This window comes from Quercus lobata, chromosome 4 (genome assembly GCF_001633185.2).
Source record: "Quercus lobata isolate SW786 chromosome 4, ValleyOak3.0 Primary Assembly, whole genome shotgun sequence".
Classification (NCBI taxonomy): domain Eukaryota; kingdom Viridiplantae; phylum Streptophyta; class Magnoliopsida; order Fagales; family Fagaceae; genus Quercus; species Quercus lobata.
The window spans coordinates 74683618-74710507 of NC_044907.1; the positions used below are offsets into that span (position 1 = coordinate 74683618).

The window sequence follows — 26890 nt, forward strand, 5'->3', positions numbered from 1 at the left end:
TGCGCTATCTCACTATCTCACTCTCACACGCAGACAACCCACCACATCTCCTGCCATCTCTCCCTCCAGCCTCTCTCCGCCCAGCCCAGCCCAGCCCAGCCTTGTCTCCCCTTCGCCCAGGGTCGTGTGGTGATTTTCGGTGTGGTTGGGTGCCGTGGATGGCTCGTGTGGTGGGTTTCGGCGTGGCTGGGTCGATCGGTGCAGTGGAATTCAGGACAACAGTGTACTAATTTCCTTCGTAATTTAATTTAACACTGCCATTCAGAATTCAAAAGCTTAATAAAAGTGAGTGAGTGAGAGAGAGAGATAGCTGTATCGACTATCGAGTAGACCTTGTCATCCCTGACAATGGAATTCAGTACAGCAAGCGATTGCAAGTATTCATGCGACACAGCTGCACATACTCTCCACTGGATCAACGCCATCATCCACTTCCTTAAACCCTTCACTTTCTTCATGCACGCCCACGTCGTCAATTTCTTCAAGGTTTTACTTTTTCCCACCACCCCCAACAAAATATTTTCCTTCTCACTTTCTCGCCAACCAAACGTACAAACAAACAAAACCCATTTCAATATATATATTTTTATTAATGCTAATGTTGTTGTTGTTGTTGTGACAGGATAGACTATGGGAATCTGTTGATAAAGAATGGATGGATTGTCTGCGCAATGAACCTGTTGAAAATCTTCTCCTCATTCCCTCTGGAGTTGTCCAGGTTCTCCATTCTTTTCTAAAAGAAATTAGTTTAATTTACACTTTTACCCTTAAAGTTTGGGTTTTTTTCTTGTGGGTCCCTAAAGTTTTGAGAATTTTGATTTCATTTTCTAAAGAGAAAGTCTAGGACACAACTTTAATGAGTGGTGGAAAAAAAAGTGTGATTGTTTACCACTTACAGTCGACTATTTCAGCAAGTTGTGGCTAACGGTGTGGTCCTAAAAGAATTGTTTTCTAAAATAGTATTTATGTCCATGCTTGTGGCTAATCTTGTCGTTAAGAGAGAGAAACAATGTTGTCTTGTTGACCATTTGGGAAATAGAATCAAACTTGGGGATCAAATTGAAAAATCTCAAACTTAAGGGACCTAAATGAATGCTGCAAACTTTAAAGGATCAAAATTGTAATTTAGTTTGGAAATTTACTTCATTGTCTATGTTGTAGGTTGGTATTAATAATTCTGTATGAGCCTCATGTGTTTTGCGTGGATTATTTTGATTGTCTTTGATGGTGGGGTGGGAAATAGTGCATTGCCATGGTGGTGGTCATTGTTTGTCTTTATGGGTCCAATTAATAACTCTATGTTGGTCTGATGGTTGAATGTTTGTGTTTGTTTTTTATGGTAGGATCACTGGCCTGCTTCACTGAAGGATTTTATAGTGACTTTGAGGTCTCTTGTGTTTCCAAGAGAGCAGGCGGACTTACAGACGGTATGGTGGCTTTAGCTTTCTGTCCATGGCACTTTTTATGCAGATTATTAGGGTGCAGTGTTGTGTTACAAAGGATCAAGAATTTATCTTAAGATAGGTGCAAGCTAGATGCAAAAAATCACAATTGGGCAATGATCACTACAATTTGCATTGAACAGAGAATGTTGGTTCTAGATGTTCTTCGAGAGAACAGTATAACACTCACAAGTGATTTTATTAATTTGGACTTTTCAAATGGTTGTTGATTGCCAATTTTCTTTGTACTTTTCCCTGGTAAAAAGGAAGTGGAGGATAAGGTCATGGGTTCAAAACTGTATGAATCTTATTTACCTATATAAATGGTTTTTACTATAATTTTATTTTGTGATATTGACATACTTATAATTGATAGAGTGCAAGGAGTCTTATGTGCAAAATCTAATCTAAGTGACACCTATGATAAAATGGTACGCAAGGGATTCGATGGACATGAAAAGCAATTCTTTCTAGTTTTGTCATTGCACAAGACAATGTAAGAGTTGCTAATTGCGTTGCCTATTTATGTTGATCTCTATTCCATTTTGCGATGTCCCAAAATATGGTCCCCTTTGGAAACTCATTGCATAAGACAATTTAAGAGTTGCTAATCACTTATCAAAAAAAAAAAAAAAAAAATTTAAGAGTTGCTAATTGCTCTAGCAATCCATTGTTTCTTATTTTCAAGATTGACAAATTTTTAATAGATGGTGAGAACCCCATGATTGGTGTTACAGGTGTAAGTCAGGTAGGGAAACAACAAATGATTTTCTATTTCATTTTGATGTTGCCTAAGAGTTGTGGACTTTACTTTTCCCTTATTTGGAGTTTTGGTTGATTGTTGGTATGTTGGAAAATATGTTATGGAAAGGATTGTAGTAGTGTCGTATGAAGTCCACTTCCTTTGCACAAAAATGTGGTGTATTTGGATGGAGTGAAATGTTTGGAACTTTGATGGATGTGTAGCTTCTATTGTGGAATTGAAGCTTTTGTTTTCAAGGGTCTTTGTATGATTGGATGGCTGCTACTTTGTAGTTCTCTTTTCCTCATTTGTTGGAGTTTATTGACCTCCTATATTTTAGAGGTTAGATTCATTTAGTGTTTCTCTTGTATACTTGGTGTGTACTACAGTTGCGCCCTTTTATTTTGCATATTTTCAATACATTATTTTACTTATATATAAAAGTTTGCTTATTTGGTTATTCCTTTTGCCATTTTTGCATTATGTTTTAAAGTGATTTTATTGCTTTTCTTGTATTTTCTTTTGAGAGGGGGTGAGGGGAGGGGGGGGGGGTGGTGATGGACAATAAGACAGTCAACATTAATAAGCTTTTGATTTCTTGCAGATATTACCTGGTCTGCATGTAATTTCACTTAATAGCGTTCTTGCTCAAGGCATGAATATGAAGAAAAAACATGAAGTAGGTTACTGAGTTTTTCAGTTTCTTAATTGCATTTTTTATGCCTTTACAGTTGTTCTCATTTTTGAGCCATGAAGCTGAGTCCTGGTTACATTATTGATATATAACTTTGTTATTTTATTTGAATAGGTTGAAGTTCTTTCTGCTGTTGTTAATTCGATTGCTGACAGTGCAAGACGTCATACCATTGTTGATGTTGGTGCTGGCCAGGTGTGCCCTCACTTTGTATTTTGAATGTTCCCTTGCATCTTAGTTAACATAGACATAAAGACAACTTTTCTTGCAAGTGGTTGGTCATATATTCGTTTGCCTTTTGTATGTTGATCCTGAATGTTGAAAGTAGTTTCTTCTGATAAAATCATGTATATGTATGCATTGGTTGGCAACTCCTAGTGTGTTTTTACTTATAAAACAAAAAAAAAAAAATGTATGCATATAAGCATGCTGTGTACCTCTGTGGATATTTTTGAGAAGATTTGACTATTTAATGTTTTGTCCAGTTAATTGCCATTGGTACATCATCTCTTCTGTTTACAAAGGACTTCTTTGCCACTTAATTGATTTTTCATATTTTTAGATAAGTATGGGTTTTTACACTACTCAGGATTGGAAGCATACTAAAATACTACATTTACAAATCTAAGTTATGGACTGCAGATACAATGACTGTGTGTCCGTCTGACTAATCGAGACCTCGGGAGTAGGCAAATATTATGGCAATTGCATTGATGATAGTGGTTTTACCTCTGTAGATAAAACGAAAAAAAGAAAAAGAAAAGACAATGATGGTTATAATCATTTCATGAAGAAATAGATGACTAATTGGCACTGCTATTGTGGTGTGTATGGAGAGAGAGGAATGCATGTACTTTTGAGGATCGCGAATCTTTAGGGATGATATTGAACTTTTGTTCTTAACATCTTTCTTTGATGATGGCAGCAATGAGTGGCTTTAATGTTATATCTTTGATTGAATTTGTAGATATTGTGAACATCATAAGCAAGTTTTTATTTTAATGTCTCTCTTATATATGTCCCATGAACTGGGGTTTCATGCCTCTTTGCACTTTTTAATGAATTGTTACTTTATATAAGAAAGTATTAACAGATAAAACATGTGAAAAGTATGGACAACTGCTTGTCAATAAGTGTGTGTAAGTATGTATATTTATAGTTATTGTTTGTTTTATATAGAATGGTAATGCATAACTTATTAAAAGAAAGAAAAGAATGCTAATGCATACAAATATTGCGTTGCTAACAATAAGATCAAGTCGTTCTTGTTTTACTCTGACAATCCCAACCTTGAACATTTTGGATGCACTGAATAAATTTTTTAGGGATGGAAATGGGACAGGTTTTTTATGGGAATCCCATTCCCTGCCCTCGCCCTGTGGGTGGTTGGGCGAAGCAGAAAACTACAAAAAACAAAACTAATCCTCAAGCTCATTGCAATAAAAAGAAACTTAATCATACCGTGTTCATTGAAAAGCCAATCAATGTGGTTGACATTTTGGTCAGGAAACTATGTAGAAGATAGTATTATTTTTTTGATAGGGAGAAGTATTTTTCCTCAAAAGAGGAGATAGTTCAAATACACAATGTGTGCACTGAACCACTTCTAAATTATTATAGTACAAGTTTCAAGAGATCTAAGAACTCTAAAAAAGTAGATGAAGGAATGCTACCCTAGGTAGTTATCCAATCGTACAAGGATCTTAACAAAGATTTTTTTATAATATAATTAGGGCATGTGACACTATTAATGGTGCAATCATTGATTGGGTAGAGAGAAATAATACTTTTTGGAAGCCTAAGATTAAGGCAAAGTCCAAGAATAAGTTTATGGGGTACTTCATTAGGTTTATTGGTGTTCCATTTTATGTTTTATTTGATTGGTTCTGGACTCAAATCTATTCTCGCAATTCTGTAATTGTCGTTTGTTGGTGGGTCGTAGTTCTGGCCTTGGGTTTTGTTTAGTAAGATTTATAATCTATACTCAAAGAATAGATAAGGTTGAATAATAAAAGTGATTATTTTGGTTGTGAAAGGCATGTGTGCCCTACTGTGACTGTGATATTTTTCCTTCTTTTATCCTTTCTTCTCTTTCTTGTGGTACCATTAATGGGTATTGTTTGTATTGCCATTGAACACCATGAGTTTCTCTCTTTCCTTCTTCAATACAACCCAAATCAAGGCAGTAGTATTACCTATCAAAACCAAAACCATAAAACCCCACGTAATTTCTCTACCAAATAGCCATCAAATAACTCATCAAAATATCCTTTAAATCTCTAACCCTATCTTCTACAATTTTAAACTCTAGATCCACAAATTCTCCTAACCCTAAACTCACCACTAGCACATGTAGAAAGATTTCCTAAAAATCTATACTACGACAACTATCAAAAGTTCTACTGTCATTTACCAAATTGTCCATAATACACACAACAGAACTGCTTTCCAAATCTTGGCTCTGCTAGGACGATGAAATTTTCCTTCCCAACAATTCACCATCTGCTGCACAGACTTCGGCATGACCCAAGATACCCCAAATAAGGCAAACACAAATGAACATATGTCCCATATGCCACTGAACATTGAAGTAAAAGATGATCAACTGACTCCACACTATTCTTGCACATATAATACCAATTAACGATCACATTACTTTCAGCATTGAGAACCTGGGGTTGTTGAGTTACTTTCTTAATATTAAAGTTGCTAATTTTAAAAAAGGCATCATTATATTGTTATGGAAGTACCTTCTTATACTAAAAAGATCAAAGTTGATACTATTTATGTTGCATTTGATTAAAACTTGAATTTTTTTTTCATTACTTCCTATGTTTCGGCATCTCTGATTATATTGTTCTTTTAGGGTTATCTTGCACAAGTTCTTTCCTTTCAGTACCAACACTCTGTAGTTGCAATTGATGCATGTTCTCATCATGGAAGCATCGCAGATGCACGTGCAGAACGAATTAAGAAGCATTATGCAGCTCAGATGCGTAAATCTGAGTACGGGAATCAACTTTTTCTTCTTTTAATTCCCTTTATTTTTTGCTTTTTGTTTATGCTATTTGTTATACACTTCTGTTTTCTTATTTGCTTCCCCCCCTTGACATTGGGAAGTCTATGGCTCCGTCCAGGTGGTAAAGGGGTGTGCATGTTACATGCTAGGAATTTGAACCTTAAGTTAACATGCACTGCTGGAAATTTGTACCTCGATGAACTGGAAATTCGGTTTAATGACTAATACTTAAAATGTATAACTCTAAATATAATTGTGGCTTTTTTTCAACACAAAATAAGGAAGACTTTCTATCATTTACAGTATGATATGATTTGTGCGTCATCAGATCTTGTTTAAAATCAAGCAATCGTGAATATATTTTCTGTAGCCTAGACGAATTCAAGTGTTCTTACTATCTCTTTGACCATATAAGTAGTTTATACTCTAGGAATTGTCTATCTTTTGTGGAAGTGATTATGATGGCTACCTTGGTGCTGCTACCTAGCGTATGTTGTCAAATAGTCTATTGAGCTCTAGATAGTTCTTATTTGAAGATAACCTAGGTCCTGCCATAGATATCATAATTGCAATGTTATTTGCATGCCTTGTACTTCTTGATGACCAGCATTTTTTTAATGGGTTGTCAGAACTGGAAACTGGAGTTTGAATGTGCCTAAGACAATCACATGCCGGGTAATGTCTATTGGCATGTTGAAAGCCTTGACTGGCATGTCTCTTCATAAAGATGATGCTGAGCAACTTAGATCGTTTGAAGAAGATAATGCACAACTTGAAGGAGAAAAATTAAAATCTTCATGCAATGCAAACAATGATACTTCTTTGGTCCTTGCTGGACTTCATGCTTGTGGAGATCTTTCAGTGACAATGCTAAAGTGAGTGCCAAAACATGTTTTAAAACCTATCCTTTCACATTCTAAGTTCAATGCATATCTGATTTGCACCATATTCCTAGAGGTGGACAAAGCTGCCCTAAATGAATTTGGGGATTCGAATATAAGATTTAATGACTGTTAAATGCGCTATGACTCTAAATCTTAGTTTGAAAATAAGGGGATGCTGGTATGCTATATTCAAAGCAAACTCTTTGGGAGCACACTTTTTATTTATTGGTAAGTTACACACACATCTTGAACCCTTGACCTAACCCTCCCCCTAGAACTTATAAGGGGAGGAGGTGCTAGTTGAGCTAGAGCTCATTGGCACTCTTATGCGAGCACTTTGGTGTTGAAAACCAGATTTTGGAGAGGAAATTATGGGAGAACTGCTTTGATAATTTTCCATGCTTGTCCAAACTTACAGTTTTGATTAGATAAAGGTCTTGGGAGGAGAGGGGGGTGGGGTCACAAGGAACTTTCATATTTCACAATTAATGGGGACAATATCATGACCTAGTATTTTATTTTGATTTGACTCAAGGTCACTTCATAAGTTGATGCCCCTGCCAGTGTTACTGTTTGACTTAAAAGTATGGGTCCTGTGGTAAAATCTATCCATGGAGAGGACAAATAACTGACCATATTTGTATGATTCTGAGAACCCAGATCAAGTCACCATCCTGTTCATTTTTCTGGTGCATTATTTTTAATTAGCATTGCATTTTATTGCACCCCAGCAATTCATTGTCAAGAATCTCCTCTAAATGTAACCATTGCATTCTTGTTATGCTTTTCCCCGTTACCTAGCGCTTAACAATTTCCTCTTGATGTAAACAATCATTCGCAATCTTTCTGTGTTGCATGCAAAAAATTCAATTAAGCATTAATATCTACTGTATGGGTGGATAAATAAATCCTTTGTAGTCTTTCAGCGAATCTAATTATATTTTGTTTCATCTTTGATGATCATGTCTTTCCTTAATACTGTGTTATTCTTGGCCTCCCCTCAACTATTTTGGTTCCTTTAACTTGTTGCAATTAATTCTTTTGCACTGGTTCTCTTATAGATCTTTGTTGCACCTGAATAAAACATCATAAGGGGTGTCTTGATTCCTTATTCTATATCTTTCATTCATCTTATCATCTTCATCTCAATTGTTCTCATTTTATGGACATGTTGATTTGTAATTACAACATTTTGTGCCATAAATCATAGCTACCCTTGGAGCAGCCCAACAAAATTTCCTTTTACAACCACATGGGTGAAGAATAGACTCCCTAGTTTCAGTAAACTGGTGGGGTTGCCTTTGAACTGTCATGAGAAGTTATGCATCGCTTTGTTACAAAAGATTGAGAAGGAGACGGAGGCTGCTAAAGCGATGAACAGGAAAGTTACTCTCTCTAGAAAAGCTGTTATCTATAAGGATAAAGGGAAGAGAGAGTTGAGGAACCTGCAATCTTCGGTTAATTATGACAGTAGGTAGTGTGTTGGCTGTTGAGCTAATATTCAGTTGGGATATTCTTGTATTTATGAATTTAAAAATTCTTTCTTGGAATGTTAGGGGTCTGAATGACCGTCGGAAACGTTCAATAGTTAAAAATTTATTGCGTGATTGGAAGTGTGATGTAATTTGCCTTCAAGAAACTAAACTTACTGGCATGGACAGACAGATGGTGGGGAATTTGTGGAGCTGCCTCTTTGTGGATTGGGTGGCTTTGGACGTTGTCCAGACAGCCGGTGGGATTCTGCTGATGTGGGATAGGAGGGTTTTAGAGAGGACGGAAGTTTTGGTGGGTTCCTTCTCTGTGTCTGTTCGGTGGCAAGGGGTGGGAGACGGTTTCAGTTGGGCTTGTTCGGGGGTTTATGGCCCTATTGATAACAATGCGAGGGGGTTAATGTGGGACGAGTTGGTTGGTGTTCAGCAATACTGGAATGTCCCTTGGTGTTGTATTGGGGATTTCAATATTGTCCGCTTCCCTAGTGAATGATTGGGTAATTCTCGTCTCACTCCGGCTATGGAACTTTTTTTGGAGTTCGTCGAGGACCTTAATTTGATTGATTTGCCTTTGGAGGGAGGGAGCTATACTTGGTCTAGAGGGTCAGTTCGGCCTTTGATGTCTAGGATAGACAGAGTTTTGGTGTCTCAGGATTGGGAGGAGCAATATCCGGATGTGACCCAACGGATTTTACCTCGCCCTGTTTCTGAGCATTTCCCAATTCTAGTGGAGGTGGGAGGAATGGCAAGAGGGAAAAGTCCGTTTAGGTTTGAGAATATGTGGCTCAAGACAGATGGCTTTATCGATAGAGTTCAGTCTTGGTGGAATCGTCATTCTTTCTCTGGCACTCCTAGTTTTGTGTTTGCCAAAAAGTTGAAGGCCTTGAAAGAGGACATCGTTCAGTGGAATCGTTTGGACTTTGGTCATGTTGGTCGCAAAAAGTCTCAATTATTAGAGACTTTGAATTCATTAGATGCCAAGGAAGGGGAGTTTGGTCTCTCTGATGTAGAGTCTTGTGAGAGAGCGGTGGCGAGATCTGAAGTTGAGAATCTTCTCTCTTTGGAAGAAATCTCTTGGAGACAGAAATCCAGGATGTTATGAATTAAGAAAGGAGATAACAACACTAAATTCTTCCATAAGATGGCTAATTCCCGGAGAAGGTTTAATCAACTGAGTTTTTTGGAGGTGGATGGGGTGATCTATGAGGAGGAATCTGAGATGGCTGCTCAGGTTGTAAATTTTTATAAAAATTTGTACCAGGAGTCAGAAGAGTGGAGGCCCTTTGTGGAAGGTTTGGAGTTTGATCAGATAGATGGGTCGGAGAGGGGTTGGCTTGAAAGGAGGTTCGAGAAGGAGGAGATTCTTCTAGCTCTTAATGAGTTGGCGAGAGATAAAGCTCCAGGTCCTGATGGTTTCTCTATGGCTTTTTTCCACCATTGCTGGAGAGTGGTAGAAAGAGATGTTCTAGCAGTTTTTGAAGAGTTCTATCATCATAAGTTTGAGAAATCTCTAAATGCTACCTTTATAGCTCTTATTCCCAAGAAAAATGATGCTTCTAATATTCGAGACTTCAGGCCTATCAGCTTGGTGGGGAGCTTGTACAAGATTTTGTCGAAGGTTTTGGCAAATAAGTTGAAACAGGTTTTAGATCAACTGATTTCTGAGTCTCAAAATAGTTTTGTGGGAGGTAGACAGATTCTTGACTCAGTTCTTATTGCTAACGAGTGTGTTGATAGTCGTGTGAAGAGCAAGATTCCGGGGGTTATTTGTAAGCTTGACATTGAGAAAGCTTACGATTATGTGAATTGGAAGGCTCTTCTAGATCTTTTGAAGAGAATGGGCTTTGGGGAGAAATGGTGTAGATGGATTCGCACTTGTATCTCTACTGTCCAGTTTCTATTTTGATTAATGGGGCGCCAGTTGATTTTTTTGGGAGCACGAGAGGTCTAAGACAAGGGGACCCGCTATCTCCAATGCTGTTTTTGGTTATGATGGAGGTTTTAAGTAGGATGTTGAAAAGAGTAGAAGGTGCTGGCTTGATCAAGGGTTTCCAAGCTGTTGATAGTCGGGGTGTAGGGGAATGTGTCTCGCATCTTCTGTTTGTGGACGATACTATTCTATTCTGTGATGCGGATGTGGAGTAGATCCTTCATGTGCGGATGCTTCTCCTTTGTTTCTAGGCTGTGACAGGTTTGAAGGTTAATGTCTCGAAGAGCGAGTTGGTTCCTATAGGGGAGGTTAATAATGTTCATGCCTTGGCAGAGATTCTGGGCTGTCGGATTGGGTCTTTGCCTATGACCTATCTTGGTATGCCGTTGGGGGCTTCCCATAAGTCCCCTTTTATTTGGAATCCTATCTTGGAGAAATTTCACAGGAAATTGGCCCGGTGGAAGAAGTTGTATTTATCTAAAAGTGGTAGGTTGACGCTGCTTAAGAGTACGGTTTCTAGCCTTCCTACTTACTATTTATCCCTTTTTACCATTCCCTCGCATGTGGCTAATAAGATTGAGAAGATTCAAAGGGACTTCTTGTGGGGGGATTCGAAGATACATTTGGTGGGGTGGGATAAGGTGTGTGCTTCTAAGGTTAATGGTGGTTTGGGTATAAGGAAGTTAACTACGTTTAATAAAGCATTACTAGGAAAATGGTTATGGTGGTTTGGGGTTGAGGAGACTCGTCTTTGGCGGAGGGTTGTAGCTTTGAAGTTTGGGGAAGAGTGGGGGGGTTGGTCGTCCAAATTAGGCAGGGGTGTTCATGGGTATGGTTTATGGAGAAGTATCCGGAAAGGCTGGGAGGTGTTTAGCAAACACATTCGGTTTGAGGTAGGGGTGGGGGATAGGGTGAAGTTTTGGACGGATCAGTGGTGTGGGGACTTACCTCTCCATCTATCCTTCTCGGTAGTGTATGGGATTGCTATTAATAGGGAGGCATCTGTAGCCTTGTCTCTCGAGCGGTTGGGGACCGAGGCCCGGAGAAGTTGGAAGGTTCTTCTTCTTAGAAATCCGAATGATTGGGAGTTGGGTGTTGTGGATGATTTCCTTCATTCCCTGCGTTCTAATTTACCTCTTTCTGAGCAAAGAGACCGTATGATTTGGAAACTGTCAAAGAAGGGGGATTTTGATGTTCGCTCGTTCTATGATAAGCTTCGATGTCCCTTGCCTATTATCTTTCCTTGGAAAGGTGTTAGGAAGGTTAAGGCTCCTACGCACGTCTCCTTCTTTGTTTGGTCTGCAGCTTGGGAAAAGATTCTTACAGGGGACATTCTGCGGTGTAGAGGCTTCGATTTTTTGATTGGTGCATTTTGTGCCACAGTAATGGGGAGACGGTGAATCACTTGCTTCTTCATTGTGGAAAAGCTTTTCAGTTGTGGAGCCTGGTTTTTAGATCTTTTGGGATTTCTTGGGTCTTGCCAAGATCGATTGCAGATACGCTTTTCGGCTGGTGGAACTGGCTCGGAAAGCACTCTTCTAGAGTTTGGAATCTAGCTCCGTTGTGCCTAATGTGGTGCATTTGGAGGGAGCGAAACTGGCGTACTTTTGAGGACAGGGACAAAACCGATGACCAACTGCTCGCTTACTTTAGTGGCTCTCTTTTTGATTGGTCTAGGGCTTGGGGACTCACCTCTAGTGATTCTATCCCTATGTTCCGTAGTTCTCTTCTTTGTAATTAGTTCTTTGTTGGCTTCGCTTGTTTTCTTGTTTTCTCCTTTTCTTCTCCCTTTTTATGTTTCCTTCTTTGTACTCTCTGTTCTGCCTTATGTTTTCATGAGGTTTTTTTAATATAATTTTCTTACTTATCAAAAAAAAAAATTATACCTCAGACCTACTTCTCTACTTCATTCACAGAGCTCTATGTTGTATAAAAATTTTCCCTTGATCCCCTGTTTTCATGGTCATATTTGAGTGTATCTTGTTACTTCTTAGTGTCTAAGAAAGAAGGAATGCTATTCTTTTTTGGATCAGGACCTTTTTGGACTGCAAAGAAGTTAAAGCTATTGTTAGCATTGGCTGTTGTTACAACTTATTGTCGGAAGAGGGTATTGTCAAAACTGAAACTCAATGTGGATTTCCAATGAGTGCTGGTGTTAAGTCTGCATGCTTTTCACTTGGAAAAAATTCGCGTGATCTTGCTTGCCAGGTATATGCATATCTTGCTTCTCTTATTTTCTTTCATTGACTAGAGCAATATCATATGCATTGTTGTACATGTGGGTTTGTTTTTTATGGTAAAAAAAGAAAAAGAAAAGATAAACTACCTTAAATCACAACAACAGTAACAAAGCCTCTCACCAAATTGAGGAAGAATAAAATAAAATGAAGCAGAAATATAACAATTTTATTGAGGGCGCTTTTTACATTGGAAGAAAATAAGCAAAAAGCAGTATGAAATCAGGTTGTCCCTGGGACATTGTAACTTGATTAGACCTGTCCAGTCACATGTTTTCAGCATTCTAGAGTGAGGCCATAAGATGATGTAGAGTTAGTTTGTTATTGTGGCTTGGTACATGTTTTCATATTATCCGTTGTACCTTTGGGCGACATTGGAGCTGTTCCTCATTGCTTGATGTGGTGCATTTGGCGGGGAAAAAATAACTGGAGCTTTGAGGATTCTAAAAGGACATTTCCTGACATTAAACTTCTCTTCTTCAAAACTTTATCAGATTGGTTGTCTGTAGTAGGCAGCCATTCTATTTTATTTCGGTTTTTCTTTGATGGATGCTTGTAATTTGTTTTTTTTATTGTTCTTGTCCCTAGTGTATACTTCTTGTATACAAGTGACTTTTTTTTATATATTTTAATAAAATTTTTCATTACTTATCAAAACAAAAAATATTATCCATTGTACCTGAATTTCATCACCAATTGATGACTGCTGCCTTTTTAGATTTCTAAAACCAGACTTCTAAGACAATCTGAAAAATAATACATGTTGGATTACAGACCAGTACTTCTGACATCATAATCATTTGTGCGAACGTGTTAAACTTCCAAAGGGATTATGTGAACCTGTTAAACCTCCAAATGCTCTATGTCAGTTTGCTAGGCTCAAATCTCTTCATTTCACATATATTAATTATTGTGAATGTGGGATGCTCCTGTGAAGAGATGACATAAATGAGATGGATCTTAATGAGTTGACCCAAGCCTAGTACCAGAAGTTTGAGCTCCTCTTGTCATGATTTGGGTTGTTGATCCAGTCCTAATTAGATTACAAGAGGTACAAGTTTATCTCAATTGAGATAATCAGCTATATTTATGATATTGTGGCTTAGATCAAGTTTGCAAAGTTATGGGTGGCGTATAGGAAGGCTTTACTATGAGTTGTGTTTGATATATATATATGTGTGTGTGTGTGTGTGTTTTAAGTGCAAAGGAGCAAAATCTATGTACGGATGTTAAATTGAAAGCATTAGCTAGCTTCTAAAATCTAAATAATTTGTTAAATTGAGAAAATAATAGCCGCTTGGTGCGGACATCCAACTGAAGACTGATAGGAAAAATACCATCTTAAACCTATGCTGTGGAAGCGCAGTGACCTCAAATATCTGGATGTTTGGCTTATGCAACATGTAAGCTATAGTGGTAGTGAGTCAGGATAGATGCCTTAATGGACTTGATATCTATTTTGATGTAGGATCTTCAGGAATTAAGAACTAAATTAGATTTCTTGATGAAATTTCAAAGGGTACTTGAATAAGGTTTGATGTGTAAAGGTTTTGGTAGGTTTAGATCATAAAAAGTTTGGATCTTGAATGTGTTTGATGGTGATTTGGTGTTAAAACAGTGAATAGAATGAGATATAAAGAAAGATAAACATTAGGCAATCACACCTAGGATTTTCTAAGCTATAACACTAATGTAGGAGGAGGCAATCACACCTCAAAGCTTAAAATAAGATGTTGGAATTTTATTAAAACTATCTCATTATCTCTCCTTTATTGAATACATAAAGACTCTTGAATAGGCTATTGCGATTACTAATCCTAGGACTAGGACTCCTAATAACCTTTTCCTAGAAAGAATAATATTCCTAATAACAAAGAAAGTACTTAAGAACTTCTAAATCAAATAGAACAATGACTCAGAATATAAAATAAGAATCATGGGTGGCCAATTACAGCCCATTCCAGAAAATCTAGAAAGTTCAAAACTACCTCTAGTTTAGTTAAATTGAATACATGAAGACTCTTTTATAGGCTATTGCCAATACTAATCCTAGGACTAGGACTCCGAAATAACCTTTTCCTAGAAAGACTAGTATTCCTAATAACAAAGAGGAGTACTCAAGAATTTCTGAATCAAATAGGAAAATGACTAAACTACCCCTAGTTTTGTTAAACTTTATAACTACTGAATCAGCAACTTTCTGAAGAAAAAAAGAGGGTAAATTACACCCACCTCCAGTTTATCTAAATGATACTCCCCCTAAACATTGTAAAAGTCACATGCCCCATTGAGGTTTGAATAAATACGATAGATATGGAGTCATCTTCCTCTGTGTTAGTCCTAACTACTGAACCAGCAACTTTCTGAAGAAAAAAAGAGGGTAAATTACACCCACCTCCATTGAGGTTTATCTAAATGACACTCCCCCTAAACATATGTAAAAGTCACATACCCCTTTGAGGTTTGAATAAATACGATAGATATGGAGTCATCTTCCTCTGTGTTAGCCCTCAAGTCTGTTTAAAAACAATACTGGCTGAGAATTTTGTGAATTGCCTTATTAGCCCTTGAATCAGTTTAAAATGATATGATGCCTTCCTCATGATATTCTCCTAAACACTTCCAATTTTCTTGCAGTATGTTTGCCCCTACAGGGTGTACTTACATTTATCATGTCTTAGACCCGGTTGTATTTTTTTTCTTTCTGTTAAGGTTTGTATTGGCAGAATTCATATCTTTTTCTTTTCACTGTAAAATTACAATTATTGATGCTCCTGTAAATATTTTATTTTGGCCTTGTAAAGATAAAATCATGACCTTGCTTTATCTTATTAGAGTGCAGAGAGATGGAGAGGTATGGAAAAAGATGCCGGCCTTCACAATTTTGAGTTGCATTGTTTTCGTGCTGCTTTCCAGATGGTATTCAATATTTACAATTTTTTTTTTGTTGTCAGATTATTATTGTTATTATTAGCCTGTGCAATTGCTTTACTGCCTGGCATCCTTCTCTATCTGTGTGTTTACACGTGAAAATCTTAGTGGATTTTGACATGTTTTTTCATCTGATTGTGTCAGGATCTTTGTGTTTTCGAGAACATGTAGGATGTATTTAAATTCTGCTTGTGCTTGCAGCATTTTTATGTATTTGTAATAAGGTACCAGCATGCCTTATGTGGTTAGTTTGGAAGGAATGCAATGCCCGAACTTTTGAGGACATTGAAAGACCCGTAGATATGTTGAAGAACTTGCTGGCTAGGACTTTGTTTGAGTGGTCTCGTATTTGGGGTCTTATGCATTGTAGTTCCTTGTCTGATTTCCTTATCTCTATTAGACTTTCCTTTTGATTTGATTGTATTTGTTTCAAGGGCAATGCATTTACAATCGTAAACACATTGTTCCTTTTCATCAATAAAACTCTTATTATCTATCAAAAAAAAGTGTTTGTAATGTATAATGATGTCTCTTATCAAATCCAGAATATTTTTGTTGTTTCTTTCCAGTTTACTGGATAAGTTGTTTGAAATATTTCTTGTGAAAACATACCCAGAATAATTGAATGGAACAATGATGCAGTATAGTGTAGGAGAATAAGATAAAATAGGAACAAAAAGATAAACAAAATAAACCCTAGGCTTCACCCCCTAGAATCTGCCTGAAACCCTAGGCATCACCACCAATCAAAGAGCACTAGTATAATAAGGTTTTAGGGATTACACCAATAGGGAAAATATCTAATTAAATCCCATAAAACCCTCAACATTAAAAACCAAATTCAAAAATAAATCTTAAATGATTTTGGTGCTCCTTGCATCAAACAACCTGAGCAAGATCTTCAAAATTGATTACAACCAATATATTTGGTCATGGTTTATCTACTCATGGTGTATTCTAATCAGACATGAGATTTTAGTGCATTTTGGCTTTTGTATTTCTTGCAATTTTATGCCTCTTTTTATGTGGTGATTACTAATTTTATCATTAATCTAACTTCTTAAAACCTTAATCTAATATTGGTATAGTAAAATGGCATTTAGAATATTTATCATTATGGTTTTTGTTAAAAGATTAGAAACATTTTGGACAAAAGTTTAGTAAAAAATAACTGGTAAGACAGCCAAGGCCTACACTGTGACATTTTAGATGATATCTTTTTTTTTTTGATAAGTAATAAGTTATATTGATAAAAAAAGGAACACCCTAGTACACAGGAAGTGAACAAGGGATAAGAAATCAAATACAAAAATTGCAAGAGTCTAGGAAATCAATAAAATAAGGGAATGATTGTTTTTGCAAAGCAAACAACCAATCCCTTAAAGTTCTAAAAAAGAGTAGCTTGAGGTCCGGAATAGATCTCTCAATATCTTCAAAACATTTACTATTTCTCTCCCTCCAAAGACACCACAATAAGCAATGAGGAATGATGGACCAAATATAACCATTTCGATGACGATCAAAGCTGCCTTGCCAACACCAAAGCAGCCCCAAAACAGTGTGTGGCATAACCCAAGTTACTCCAAATAGACCCAAAACCATAGACCATAGATCCGTAGCAAAAGGACAATGAAGGAATAGATGGTCAACCGATTCACCATTTCTCTTACACATGTAGCACCAATCCAAAATCCACACCTTCCTTTTTCGTAAATTATCAATCGTCAAGCATTTCCCTAAGGCAGCAGTTCATACAAAGAAAGCTACTCTAGAGGGACTCTTCTGCTTCCAAATACTTTTCCAAGGAAAACCATAGAAAGTGGTGCCAACTAAAATTCTATAATAATCACTAACCAAGAAACTCTTATCTTTGCTAGGAATCCAACACATTTTATCCTCACCTAGCCCCCTTATAGGAGAACCATATATGGTTTCCATGAAGTCTGATATAGCTTCTAGATCCCGAGCATGCACACCCATAAAGAGTCTCACATCCCAAAAGAGGACACCATTGGTGGATATCATAAGCTCAGCCACATTGGCATCCTTATTCCTGCAAAATCTGAACAAGTCCATATATCTAATAGCAAGAGATGTCTCTCCACACCACCGGTCTTGCCAAAACTTCACTCTAAACCCATCACCAATATCATACAGAATATGGCGAGAGAAAGAAGGCCATCCCTGATTGATATTTTTCCATAAACCAACACCATAAGGGCCATTCATAGATCTGGTACACCAGCCCCCCCCCCCCCCCCCCACACACACACATCCATATTTCATCTCTATCACTTGCCTCCAAAAGGCATCTTCCTCAATCCCAAATCTCCAAAGCCACTTCCCAAGTAAAGCTTCATTGAAATGTCTTATCTTCCTTATCCATAAGCCACCCCGAAGAAATATCAGCACAAATAGTAGCCCATTTAACCAAATGAATTTTAGGATCATCTCCAAAACTGCCCCATAAGAAATTCCATTGGAGCCTCTCAATTCTGTTAGCCACACTAGCAGGTATAGGAAATAAAGATAGAAAATAAGTGGGTAAATTAGATAGGAAACTGCCCCATTGTATCATGTTTTTTTGTTTGGTATTGTCTTTCTATGGTGTATGTTGTGTTCAGGGCCTTATCTATATGTTGTATCTTAAGTAAAGGAACCTCTTAGTGCAAATTCTTTTGTGGAGTCTTTATGAATTGTTGGACTTGGTATGTTTATGAGCTTGTTATACATTTCATGGTCCACTTCTTAACAGGTTAGAGTTTGAGGACTGATGCGCCAATGAGCTCCAGCTCAACTAGCATTTCCTCCCCCTTATAAGTTCTTGGTGGAGGGTGAGATCATGGGTTGAATACCCATTGGGTGTATGTGTAACTTTACCAATCAAAAAGAAAAAGTTTGTGGACTGATGCCCTGATGGTTTGTTCGCGTAGTATCAGAGCTTAGGTGTGAGTGAGGTCCTTGGTTTCCTTGTTTTACAATATTGCATGTAAAACAGAAATGAAAGATTCATATACTAACCCTAATTAGAATGGCTCAGGCCCGAGGTTTTGTTTTGTTATTATTATTGGACTTAGTCGGTGTTGACTTCAGTTGGCCAGGGAAAGTCAATATTATGAGAGAGACTTTAAATCTAATTTGCATGATTTATCTATATTTTTGGGACCATTGATGAGCAGTGAGTATCATACACATAAAACATTATTTCATGTAATTGAGCAACGTTAAGGAACATAAATGATCAATCAATGGTTAGTCTAGGAGTGAAACTTGCCAATGAGCTCTATTACAAATCGCACCTCTCTCCTCTCCTTAGAAAAGCAATGTGGAGGGTTAGATGTGGGTTCAAGACCCACCCCGGTGTGTGTGTGTGTAATTATCAATAATGGAAAAAAGAAAAGCTAGGAGTGTAACTTAATAACTCAAGTCTCAAAGTTGATCCTTAATATTAGAGTTGGAATTTTTTTTTTTAATTTTTTAAATTTTTAAATTTAGCAGATCTTTGAACTTCAAACATGTCTCTCTTTTGAATGAAAAGGCAGCTTTTCATGCGCAAAAGTTGATAACTTGACATCTCTTTTTGGGAAGTTATATAGGCTTATTTTATGAGAATGTGGACATTGGAAATTGTTGTTTGATTGCTGGACTTCTCAAGCTCAAACCACAGATTTTTAACCATTAGAAGTTGAACTCATATCCAAGAAGAACCTCTTCCAACATTTTTTCTTCTCCATTACTAAAATAAACATATTTGAAGTCAACTCATATCTATGCACTATTGCCACTTTCTTGAAATCTATTTTAAAGCTTTTCTAACTTGGTCCTATATCATGAGTTCTGCTTGTTGCATAATGTTATATGTATGAGTGAGAGGAAAAATTGTAATATCATTGTAATTACTCTCCTAAAAATAATATGGATGTGTGCTTGGGTAAATTAATTTACCCTATACACTCCAAATGCTTAACACATACTTTGATTCATTGATTCACTATTCTCCTAATAGCATTTCGCTGAAGTCTTGTTCTTGAATTTACTTTGTTGGGTAAAAGCATTATAATTTGAGTATCTCTCAGATAATTTTGACAAGACTTATTGTTTTCCTCAAATCTCTTTGTGGGCCTGCCCATGCATGCACATTTATTAACACACACACACGTGGCACACACTCTTACACTTGCTAAATGTTTCCTCTTCTTGTACACACTCTTACACTTGCTAAATGTCTCTTCTTGTAGGAGGGATACTGATAACTTTCTCATGTTATTTGAACGTGAAATTTCTTACAGTAAAGCAAGTAATTGTGTTCAACATTCTTGCAAATGGATGATCTCATCTAGAGAAAAAAAAAGTAGTTTTAATGATTAAGTATCAAAAAAAAAAAAAAAAAAATTTAAACACTTGAAATTTGTTTCAATTGATTTAAACAATGTTCGCTTTTAGTCTCAATTGCCTGTCTTTGTCTTTTTTGTTGTTTATTTGGAATACTCTCCATTCAACTTAATGTTTCTGTCTGTACCTCTACCTGTGTTACACTAGGAAACTTATAGCATTCTTGATTTTTGATGAGCCATATGATAGTGTTTGGCATTTATGTGAACACCATTTTTGTGCTGGATGCATTCTATCTTTTTGGAACTCTTTTATATGAAGATATTTCCAACATGGTGCTAAAAGCATCCATTGAAAAAGAATTAAAAAAAAGGTTCCACAGCTTCTTTATTTTGTGAATCTCTGTTCCATTATATTTCTAGTTTCTGAAGACAGAATTTCTTATGAATGGGATATACTTTTTTTTTTCCCCTTCTTTATTTCCCCCCCTTTTGGCATCCTCTCTGTTGCAAATAACATTTTCTTGTTCTTTTCTCCTGAAGGTTCTTTGTAAATATTATCCAGAAGTCATGATAACAAATCCTTCTATTGGTCGTCAAGGAAAGACTTTGCGTCGCCGACAGCATAGGAAAGTGGAGTATCCATTGAATCATAAAGAAATTGCGTGTCCATCCTTGCATTCAAACACGAAAGGAAGTTGCCGTAACATAGAACCTAAAGAACTGGAAACAGGTAAATAATGGTTCCATGTAGACTTTGAAGGTCTACCAGAATTCCAGTTGAGATAGAGCACACTGTCTTCCTCACACTCAGTCTTACCTGAACATCAAAGGGAGAAATAACAAAGAAAATAATAAAAAATAATGAGATCATAAGACAAGAAGAGAAGATGGTCAATTGATTAACCTAACACAACTGATATTAGCAGAAGAGTTGTATAAGCAATGGACATTGAAAGAGTTTGGCTGCATTTTCTGGGGTGTCAGCTTGAAAGTTTATAGCTAGGCTTACTGCTGTGAGGATGGGGACCTGTTCACTAATTTGAAATATGCTGCAGATAAAAACTCAGGCTTGGCATTGGACACAGATGTCTTATTTCATGGACATTCTTCCAGTAAGAGTACAAGATGTGAAGGGCCTAAATCTGTTGACAAATATGCACTTTTTGAGAAGTTCAGCCAGTCTGGATTGTGTCGTCTTGGTCTCAAACCTTCCCAGGATATAAAGTTCCATGAAATATGGAAGGAAGCAGAGCCATTTGCAGTACGTTACTCTAATCCCATGGTAGTTTGTATTGTGTTTAGAATAAATAGTTTCTGTGATTACTGCTTAGAAAGATAATGACTGTCATCTTTAATTGAAAATTATACCATTTCTGTCTTGCTCGTAATGTTTGCTAATATATGTAGTCTGCGTTAATAAAATAAGTTGGCATATTATATTTGTGTATCGGTATCCACACTGGATGCCCATGACTAGAAATGAGGCTTTAGATTCTTTTTATGCTACACTCACCTTGTGCTTTGTTTGGCTGGGGTGATGTGGGCAATGCTTATAATGGTGTCTGAACTGTTGGCTAGTTGGAAGGAGCACTTTGGAAACCATTGTGTTGTCACACTTTGGAAATCATTGGTTGAGTCTTGGCAAGGTAAATTCAGGCGACATTGCAATATAGGATTTTTGGAGACTTGTGCCACATTGTTTGATGTGGTGTATTTGGAGCGAAAGGAATGCTAGATGCTTGGAGGGATGCGAACGGTCATTGCTAGAGATTAAGTCCTTTTTCTTACATACTCTCCTTGATTGGAGTATAGCTTTGTCACATTTTTCTTGTTTTTCCCTTCCTGTTTTGCTTGATCATTGTAATTTTGGTTATTGATTTTTGCCCCCACAGTACATCCCCAATGTACTCAGGTTGGCTATTTGTTTATTAATAAAATCTTTTGTTATCTATCAAAAAAATAAAAAAAAAAAGAGATGTAAAAGGCTGTTTATGCATTATGGGGTGCATTTGGAGAGAGGAATGCTCAAACTATTGGTGGTCATGAGTTACCTGCATAGAAGTTTGAGTATGCATAGCATAAAAATAATTCATTGGGAGGGCCATGAGAATCCACATTGTACCTTCATCCATCAATATCTTGCTGCTGCTTCTGCTCAAGAGATGTAAAAGGCTGTTCCTTTATGCATTATTGGGGGGCATGTGGAGAGAGGAATGCTCAAACTATTGGTGGTCATGAGTTACCTGCATTGATGTTTGAGTATGCATAGCATAAGAATAATTCATTGGGAGGGCCATGAGAAATCCACTTTGTACCTTTGTCTTTTAATATCTGGCTGCTGCTTCTGCTTCTAAGGCAACCTCTCTACATTTCTTTATGATTGGACAGCTGCTGCTAATTGTTTTTCTTCCTATAATTTTCTTGAAGTCTTAAATATTAATATTTCTTTTGTATGCTCTTGTATACCATCCATGTGGTTCCACTCCCTTTTGCACCTTTTCTACTACATATTTACTTAATATGGAGAAAAAGGACTCTGGCTCTAATGGCACTTACTTCTCACATAAGAATGAGTGGAGAGTGAAGTTGTGAGTTCAAAACCATTTGGGTGCTTGTGCAAAAGGATGGAAGAAAAAGGGAGGAACGAAAAAGAATCTGCAGAAAAAATAATAAATTTTTTATAATTGAAAGAGCCTATGTCTTATGTTAGATTTTCTTCTTAAGCCCTTAACAGAATAATGAAATATGATTAACTACCTGTGGGTCCATAAAATTGAGCTTTTCTCTAATTACGTGTTGGTGCTTATAATTAAGATTGCTCTCTCAGCTTCCTGTCAATGATTTACCATCTTCATGAAAACTGCATGTTTGCCTGAAATTGATGTAAACTCTCATAATAGGATGTTTGATTGTAGTTACAAATCACAAATATCCTCTTGTAAAACTCAGAATCCTTTGCATAGGACTTTATTTGAAATTTTGAAATTATTGGGGCTTTGATTACTTGAATTGTAGGATACATGTATAAAATGGCAGGTTGCACCAATAGTCATTAGGATACCCCTTTAAAAGGTTGCAATACTTTTCCTGTGGTGAAAATGTATGTGGAAGCAACGCTGGACAAGTACTGATTTGTATACCTTATGAATATCATGCAGGAACTCGTAGGACCTTACTGGTCTCTTCGAGCTGCTTTGGGGCCTCTTTTAGAAACTTTTCTTCTGCTTGATAGATTACTATTCCTCCAGGAGCAAGGCAGTTCATTGGAAGTGATCATGTTGCCTATTTTTGATCCAGAGGTATCCCCAAGGAACGTGGCCATAATTGCAAAAAAGATTTTGACACAAATATGACTCCTTAGGCAAGGGAGATCAAGAAAAAAGATTATGCAATGTGAGAAAAGGTGAGATTTGCACCCCAACACCCCCACTTTCCCCTGTTTGTCTGTGTATGTTTGTTTGTTCTTTGATTTGTCTTCTAAATGGACATGAGTCTTGTGTTATGGCCTCAATAGTTCTCTATGAGCTTTAATCAATTATATGTTAATATCATCTGATCAATGCTTTTGTCCTCCTTTTGTATGCTTTATTCTTCAGCAGGTTCCTCTCAACTTGTTCATAATATTTGAAGTAAAATGAATTATAGATTGTCCAGATCTAGTTCAGAATCCAAGTTCAAGTTGTTTTCTAGTGTACTTCAGAATCCTGAATATTAATAGTGATATTGATATCCATTCTTTTACGTATTACAATCTATTCTATTAAATTTTAAACAATATGTATTGTCATCACAAAAGGGTATTTACAATAGATACCAACGTACTTCTGGACACTGCAATTATACAGTGCTCACTGTGAGGACATATAGTAGCATTTAAAGATTACAGTGATTTATGCACAGATACAAAAAGGATGGGGAGTGCATACATGTTGATATTGCTGATTGAAAAAGGGTTGGATATGGAAATGTAAATGATATATCAGAACACACATGCACGCATGCACACACTGTCAACAATCATTCACTTGGTTGCCATTTACTAATTTTTGGTCATTTACAACAACAACCAAGTCCTGTCCCAAATTTTTGTGATCGATCATAGATTCTCAACGAACTAATTAAGGTCAGGCACGTGCATTATTTTCTGCTATTGAAAATTTTTTTTGGCTCCTGCTCCTCTGCAATCTAAAAGAAAAATGATCATCCATGATCCCATCTTTATTAGTGCTTTCCTAACAGTAAATTGGCAAAAGAAAAGTGAATCTCAAAAACCGTGAAATGTGAGGTTCAGTCAACACGAATGCGTGAATTAATTTCTTTTACTCTGGTACTGAAAAGCCAAACACATATGGTCCAAAGAATGGGGATTCTTGGATTTTTTACCTCTTCTGAATTGTGATTGCTGTAGGATTGATTTCAGAATTCTGATGTGATTATGATCGGTAGTGGAATGCTCGTCTAACTATTGTTGTTCAGAGTGTGCTTTTATGAAAAAGACTAAATCCATACATGTTTTTTCCTACCTTGTAAATATAAACACTAACTGCGCTCTTGAAAAAGTAATCCTAAATAGTTGTTAAGAAGGATTCTTAAGGTTGGTCCAAAAAAAAAAAGAAGAAGGATTCTTAAGGCTTTTAGTTGGCCTCCATTGGGTAATGCCAATGACAGTCATCAATATGTTTGCAACTTGGCAGGGGTCTTTCGTAAAGCATAGAAACATTGCTTATTGGAAGGTTGTGTGACATAGCATTATGTGGTGTCTTTGGCAAGAACGGAATTCCAAAAATTTTGAGGGATGTGAACGGAATATCCTAGACATTAAAGCCTTCTTCTTCCATACTTTGTTGGATTAGAGTGCTGCTTCTCTCTCTCTCCCCCTTGTTTTTCTCTCTTGCACTTGTTTGATCATTGTTTTTTTCTAATAAATTTTTTTTAAAAAAAGGATTCTTAAGGCTTTTAGAGAACAGTTAACTTGCATGCAGATTATAGCATCTTGTAAGTAATTTGTAAAGCCCCAGTATTTCATTATTTGTCAAATTTGAATCAGTTTATTTCTCTTGTCAGAAAGATTTCTAAAAATTACAGACAGTTAATGCTATTTGTGAGGAGCCTAGAAAGAGCATTAGATATCAGAGCTTCTTTCTGGTTTCAAAATATCAATGCATACATGTATAGCAGTGTATGTGCGGCCATGGGTATATGTACTTGTGTGTGTGCATTATATACACATTTCTAATGTGGTTGTAGAAGTGAAATCTGTATTTGTTACATTTTCGGTACAATCTATGCATTCTCACTATGATCTATATAGGGCCGCTGCTATGTTTTTCTTTACATTGCATTTTAAACCAAATATGTGTTGCTTGTGCGTTTAAAAAAGAGCCAATACACCTCTGACTTGTTTTTTGATATACGACTCCGCTTACTTGTTTGTTCTGCTCAGAAACTCAATAAATACAATAGGATTTTTCCTAAACGCCAACTGAAATCATATACTTAAAAGGAACTCACTCTATAGGAATTTTTGTATTTTTCATTAATAACTTGTCAGTTGTCACCAACTATAAAAATTGCCAGTTGGCAACAAAAATTATAATTCCTCAATTTTAAGACTCTTAGGCAAGATTAATGAACAATGTAATGACTGTCATGATATATGGCTATGCAATCATGAATTTTATGAGTTGTTTTTTTTCCCAGTACGTAACTTTGAAGTGGTAGACATAGAATAGTGGTGGTATTCCGTGCTTATTCTATATTGTTTTCTATGAAGGACAGGTGTAATAGTATATTCTCTGTTGATGCGGTTTAATATGTTGACTGTAGAATGCCAGATATCATAACCTCTACAATGTTTGGTGTTGTATTTGCAATAATTAATTCTAGGAATTTAGTGATTGGAAATGTCAAAGGTTGAAGTATATGTGAACTTTATCCATTTAGCAACAGTTGTACCCACAAAGCAGTCTTCCTAAGAAGTCTTTGTTAGCACGCTGGGATGAAAAAGACAGATTCGTATGTATTCAGTTGTTATACATATCTTGAATGATTGTATTATTTACAGAAGTATTATTACTCTTGAAAGATCCAATGGATTTAAAATATTTCAAGTGCATATTCCAGTTGATGCCTTAGATAACAGTTGATAATGCTATAATCACAAACATTTTTTTTCAAACCATCTAGAAAAACTCCATCTTCACTCATCCTAAAAAATGAGTCACATTAATACTTGATTTTTCAAAAATAATGGTAGAGATGAAAGCTTGTGAGCAGTTTATGAACACTAACGATATTGCACCTATGATGATATGCTTTGTTTGTTTTGATGTAAAATATTTTTCGGAAAATGTTTTCTCATTTTCAGAGGTTTGTTTGCAGGTAAAATATAGTTAAACTTGTAAAATATTTTACGTTTATTGTAAAATATTTTATAAAAAGTTGTAAAATGTTTTATTTTTGAAAATTTGGTAAAAAACATTTTCCAAAATCATACAGTGGCTTTCTCTCCCTCATCTGGTTGCTAGGTCATTAGTTTGGTGGTCAAAGACTGTTTTGCCTATTGGTGATGGCGGTCTGGTGTCTCTGCTCAGCCTAATGTCCGGAAACTTTGCTTTGGCGATTGGTGTTGGTGGTTTGATGGTCAGAGACGCCACATCACAACCAATGCCGGAGGTCTGGTAATTGCAGATGATGATTTGTCAACCGGTGTTGGCAGTCCAGTCATCAGAGATACCTCTTTGACAGTAATCGTCTGCAATCAGTCGCTAGAGCCGCTACTCTGATTGCCAGTTCCAGCAGTTCAATAACTGAACCTTTGGCACTAGTAGCTTTAGTGTTGAGCCATCGGTTTTGGTAATTTATTTGAAAAATTTTACTTGTCATACCAAACACCCGAAAATATTTTTCTGAAAATGTTTACATGTAAAATATTTTATGTTTGCAAATATTTTTCAAAACAAATAGAACGCTAGCAAACATCACTTTCACTTAGATTTACTATTAACATTACATTTATTATGCATCAATAGTACAAGTTATACCTACTGTTGTGAGAAATGATTAAGGGGCTTTTTAGTGATAGAAACAATCTTTGGTGGAGAAATTTGTGGCGGCAGAGTTTACTGCAATTTGGAGGTGGAGGTTAAGCCATGTGAGTTGTGATTGCCTCAGCACAAAGTTTACAC

General features: G+C 36.6%; 1 protein-coding gene across 10 annotated transcripts; it reads left to right on the top strand.

Moving 5' to 3' along the window:
* On the top strand, nt 1-26591 carry LOC115986556 (protein RRNAD1). Of its 10 annotated transcripts, none has more exons than XR_004090780.1 (14): nt 1-486; nt 623-718; nt 1344-1427; nt 2789-2863; nt 2993-3073; nt 5745-5884; nt 6527-6772; nt 12235-12409; nt 15076-15150; nt 15274-15357; nt 20244-20433; nt 20759-20964; nt 22862-23106; nt 26231-26591. XR_004090780.1 is itself a non-coding variant. In XM_031109685.1 (13 exons), exons 1-13 carry the CDS (start codon nt 349-351, stop codon nt 23054-23056), a joined length of 1785 nt encoding a protein of 594 aa, XP_030965545.1. In that variant the 5' UTR covers nt 1-348; the 3' UTR covers nt 23057-23263. The 10 variants fall into 10 exon arrangements, 3 of the variants coding, with proteins under 3 accessions (XP_030965545.1, XP_030965546.1, XP_030965547.1); XR_004090781.1 differs by lacking the exon at nt 26231-26591 and adding an exon at nt 25477-25790; XR_004090776.1 differs by lacking the exon at nt 26231-26591 and adding an exon at nt 25482-25790.
* Nucleotides 26592-26890: the final 299 nt, after the last annotated feature.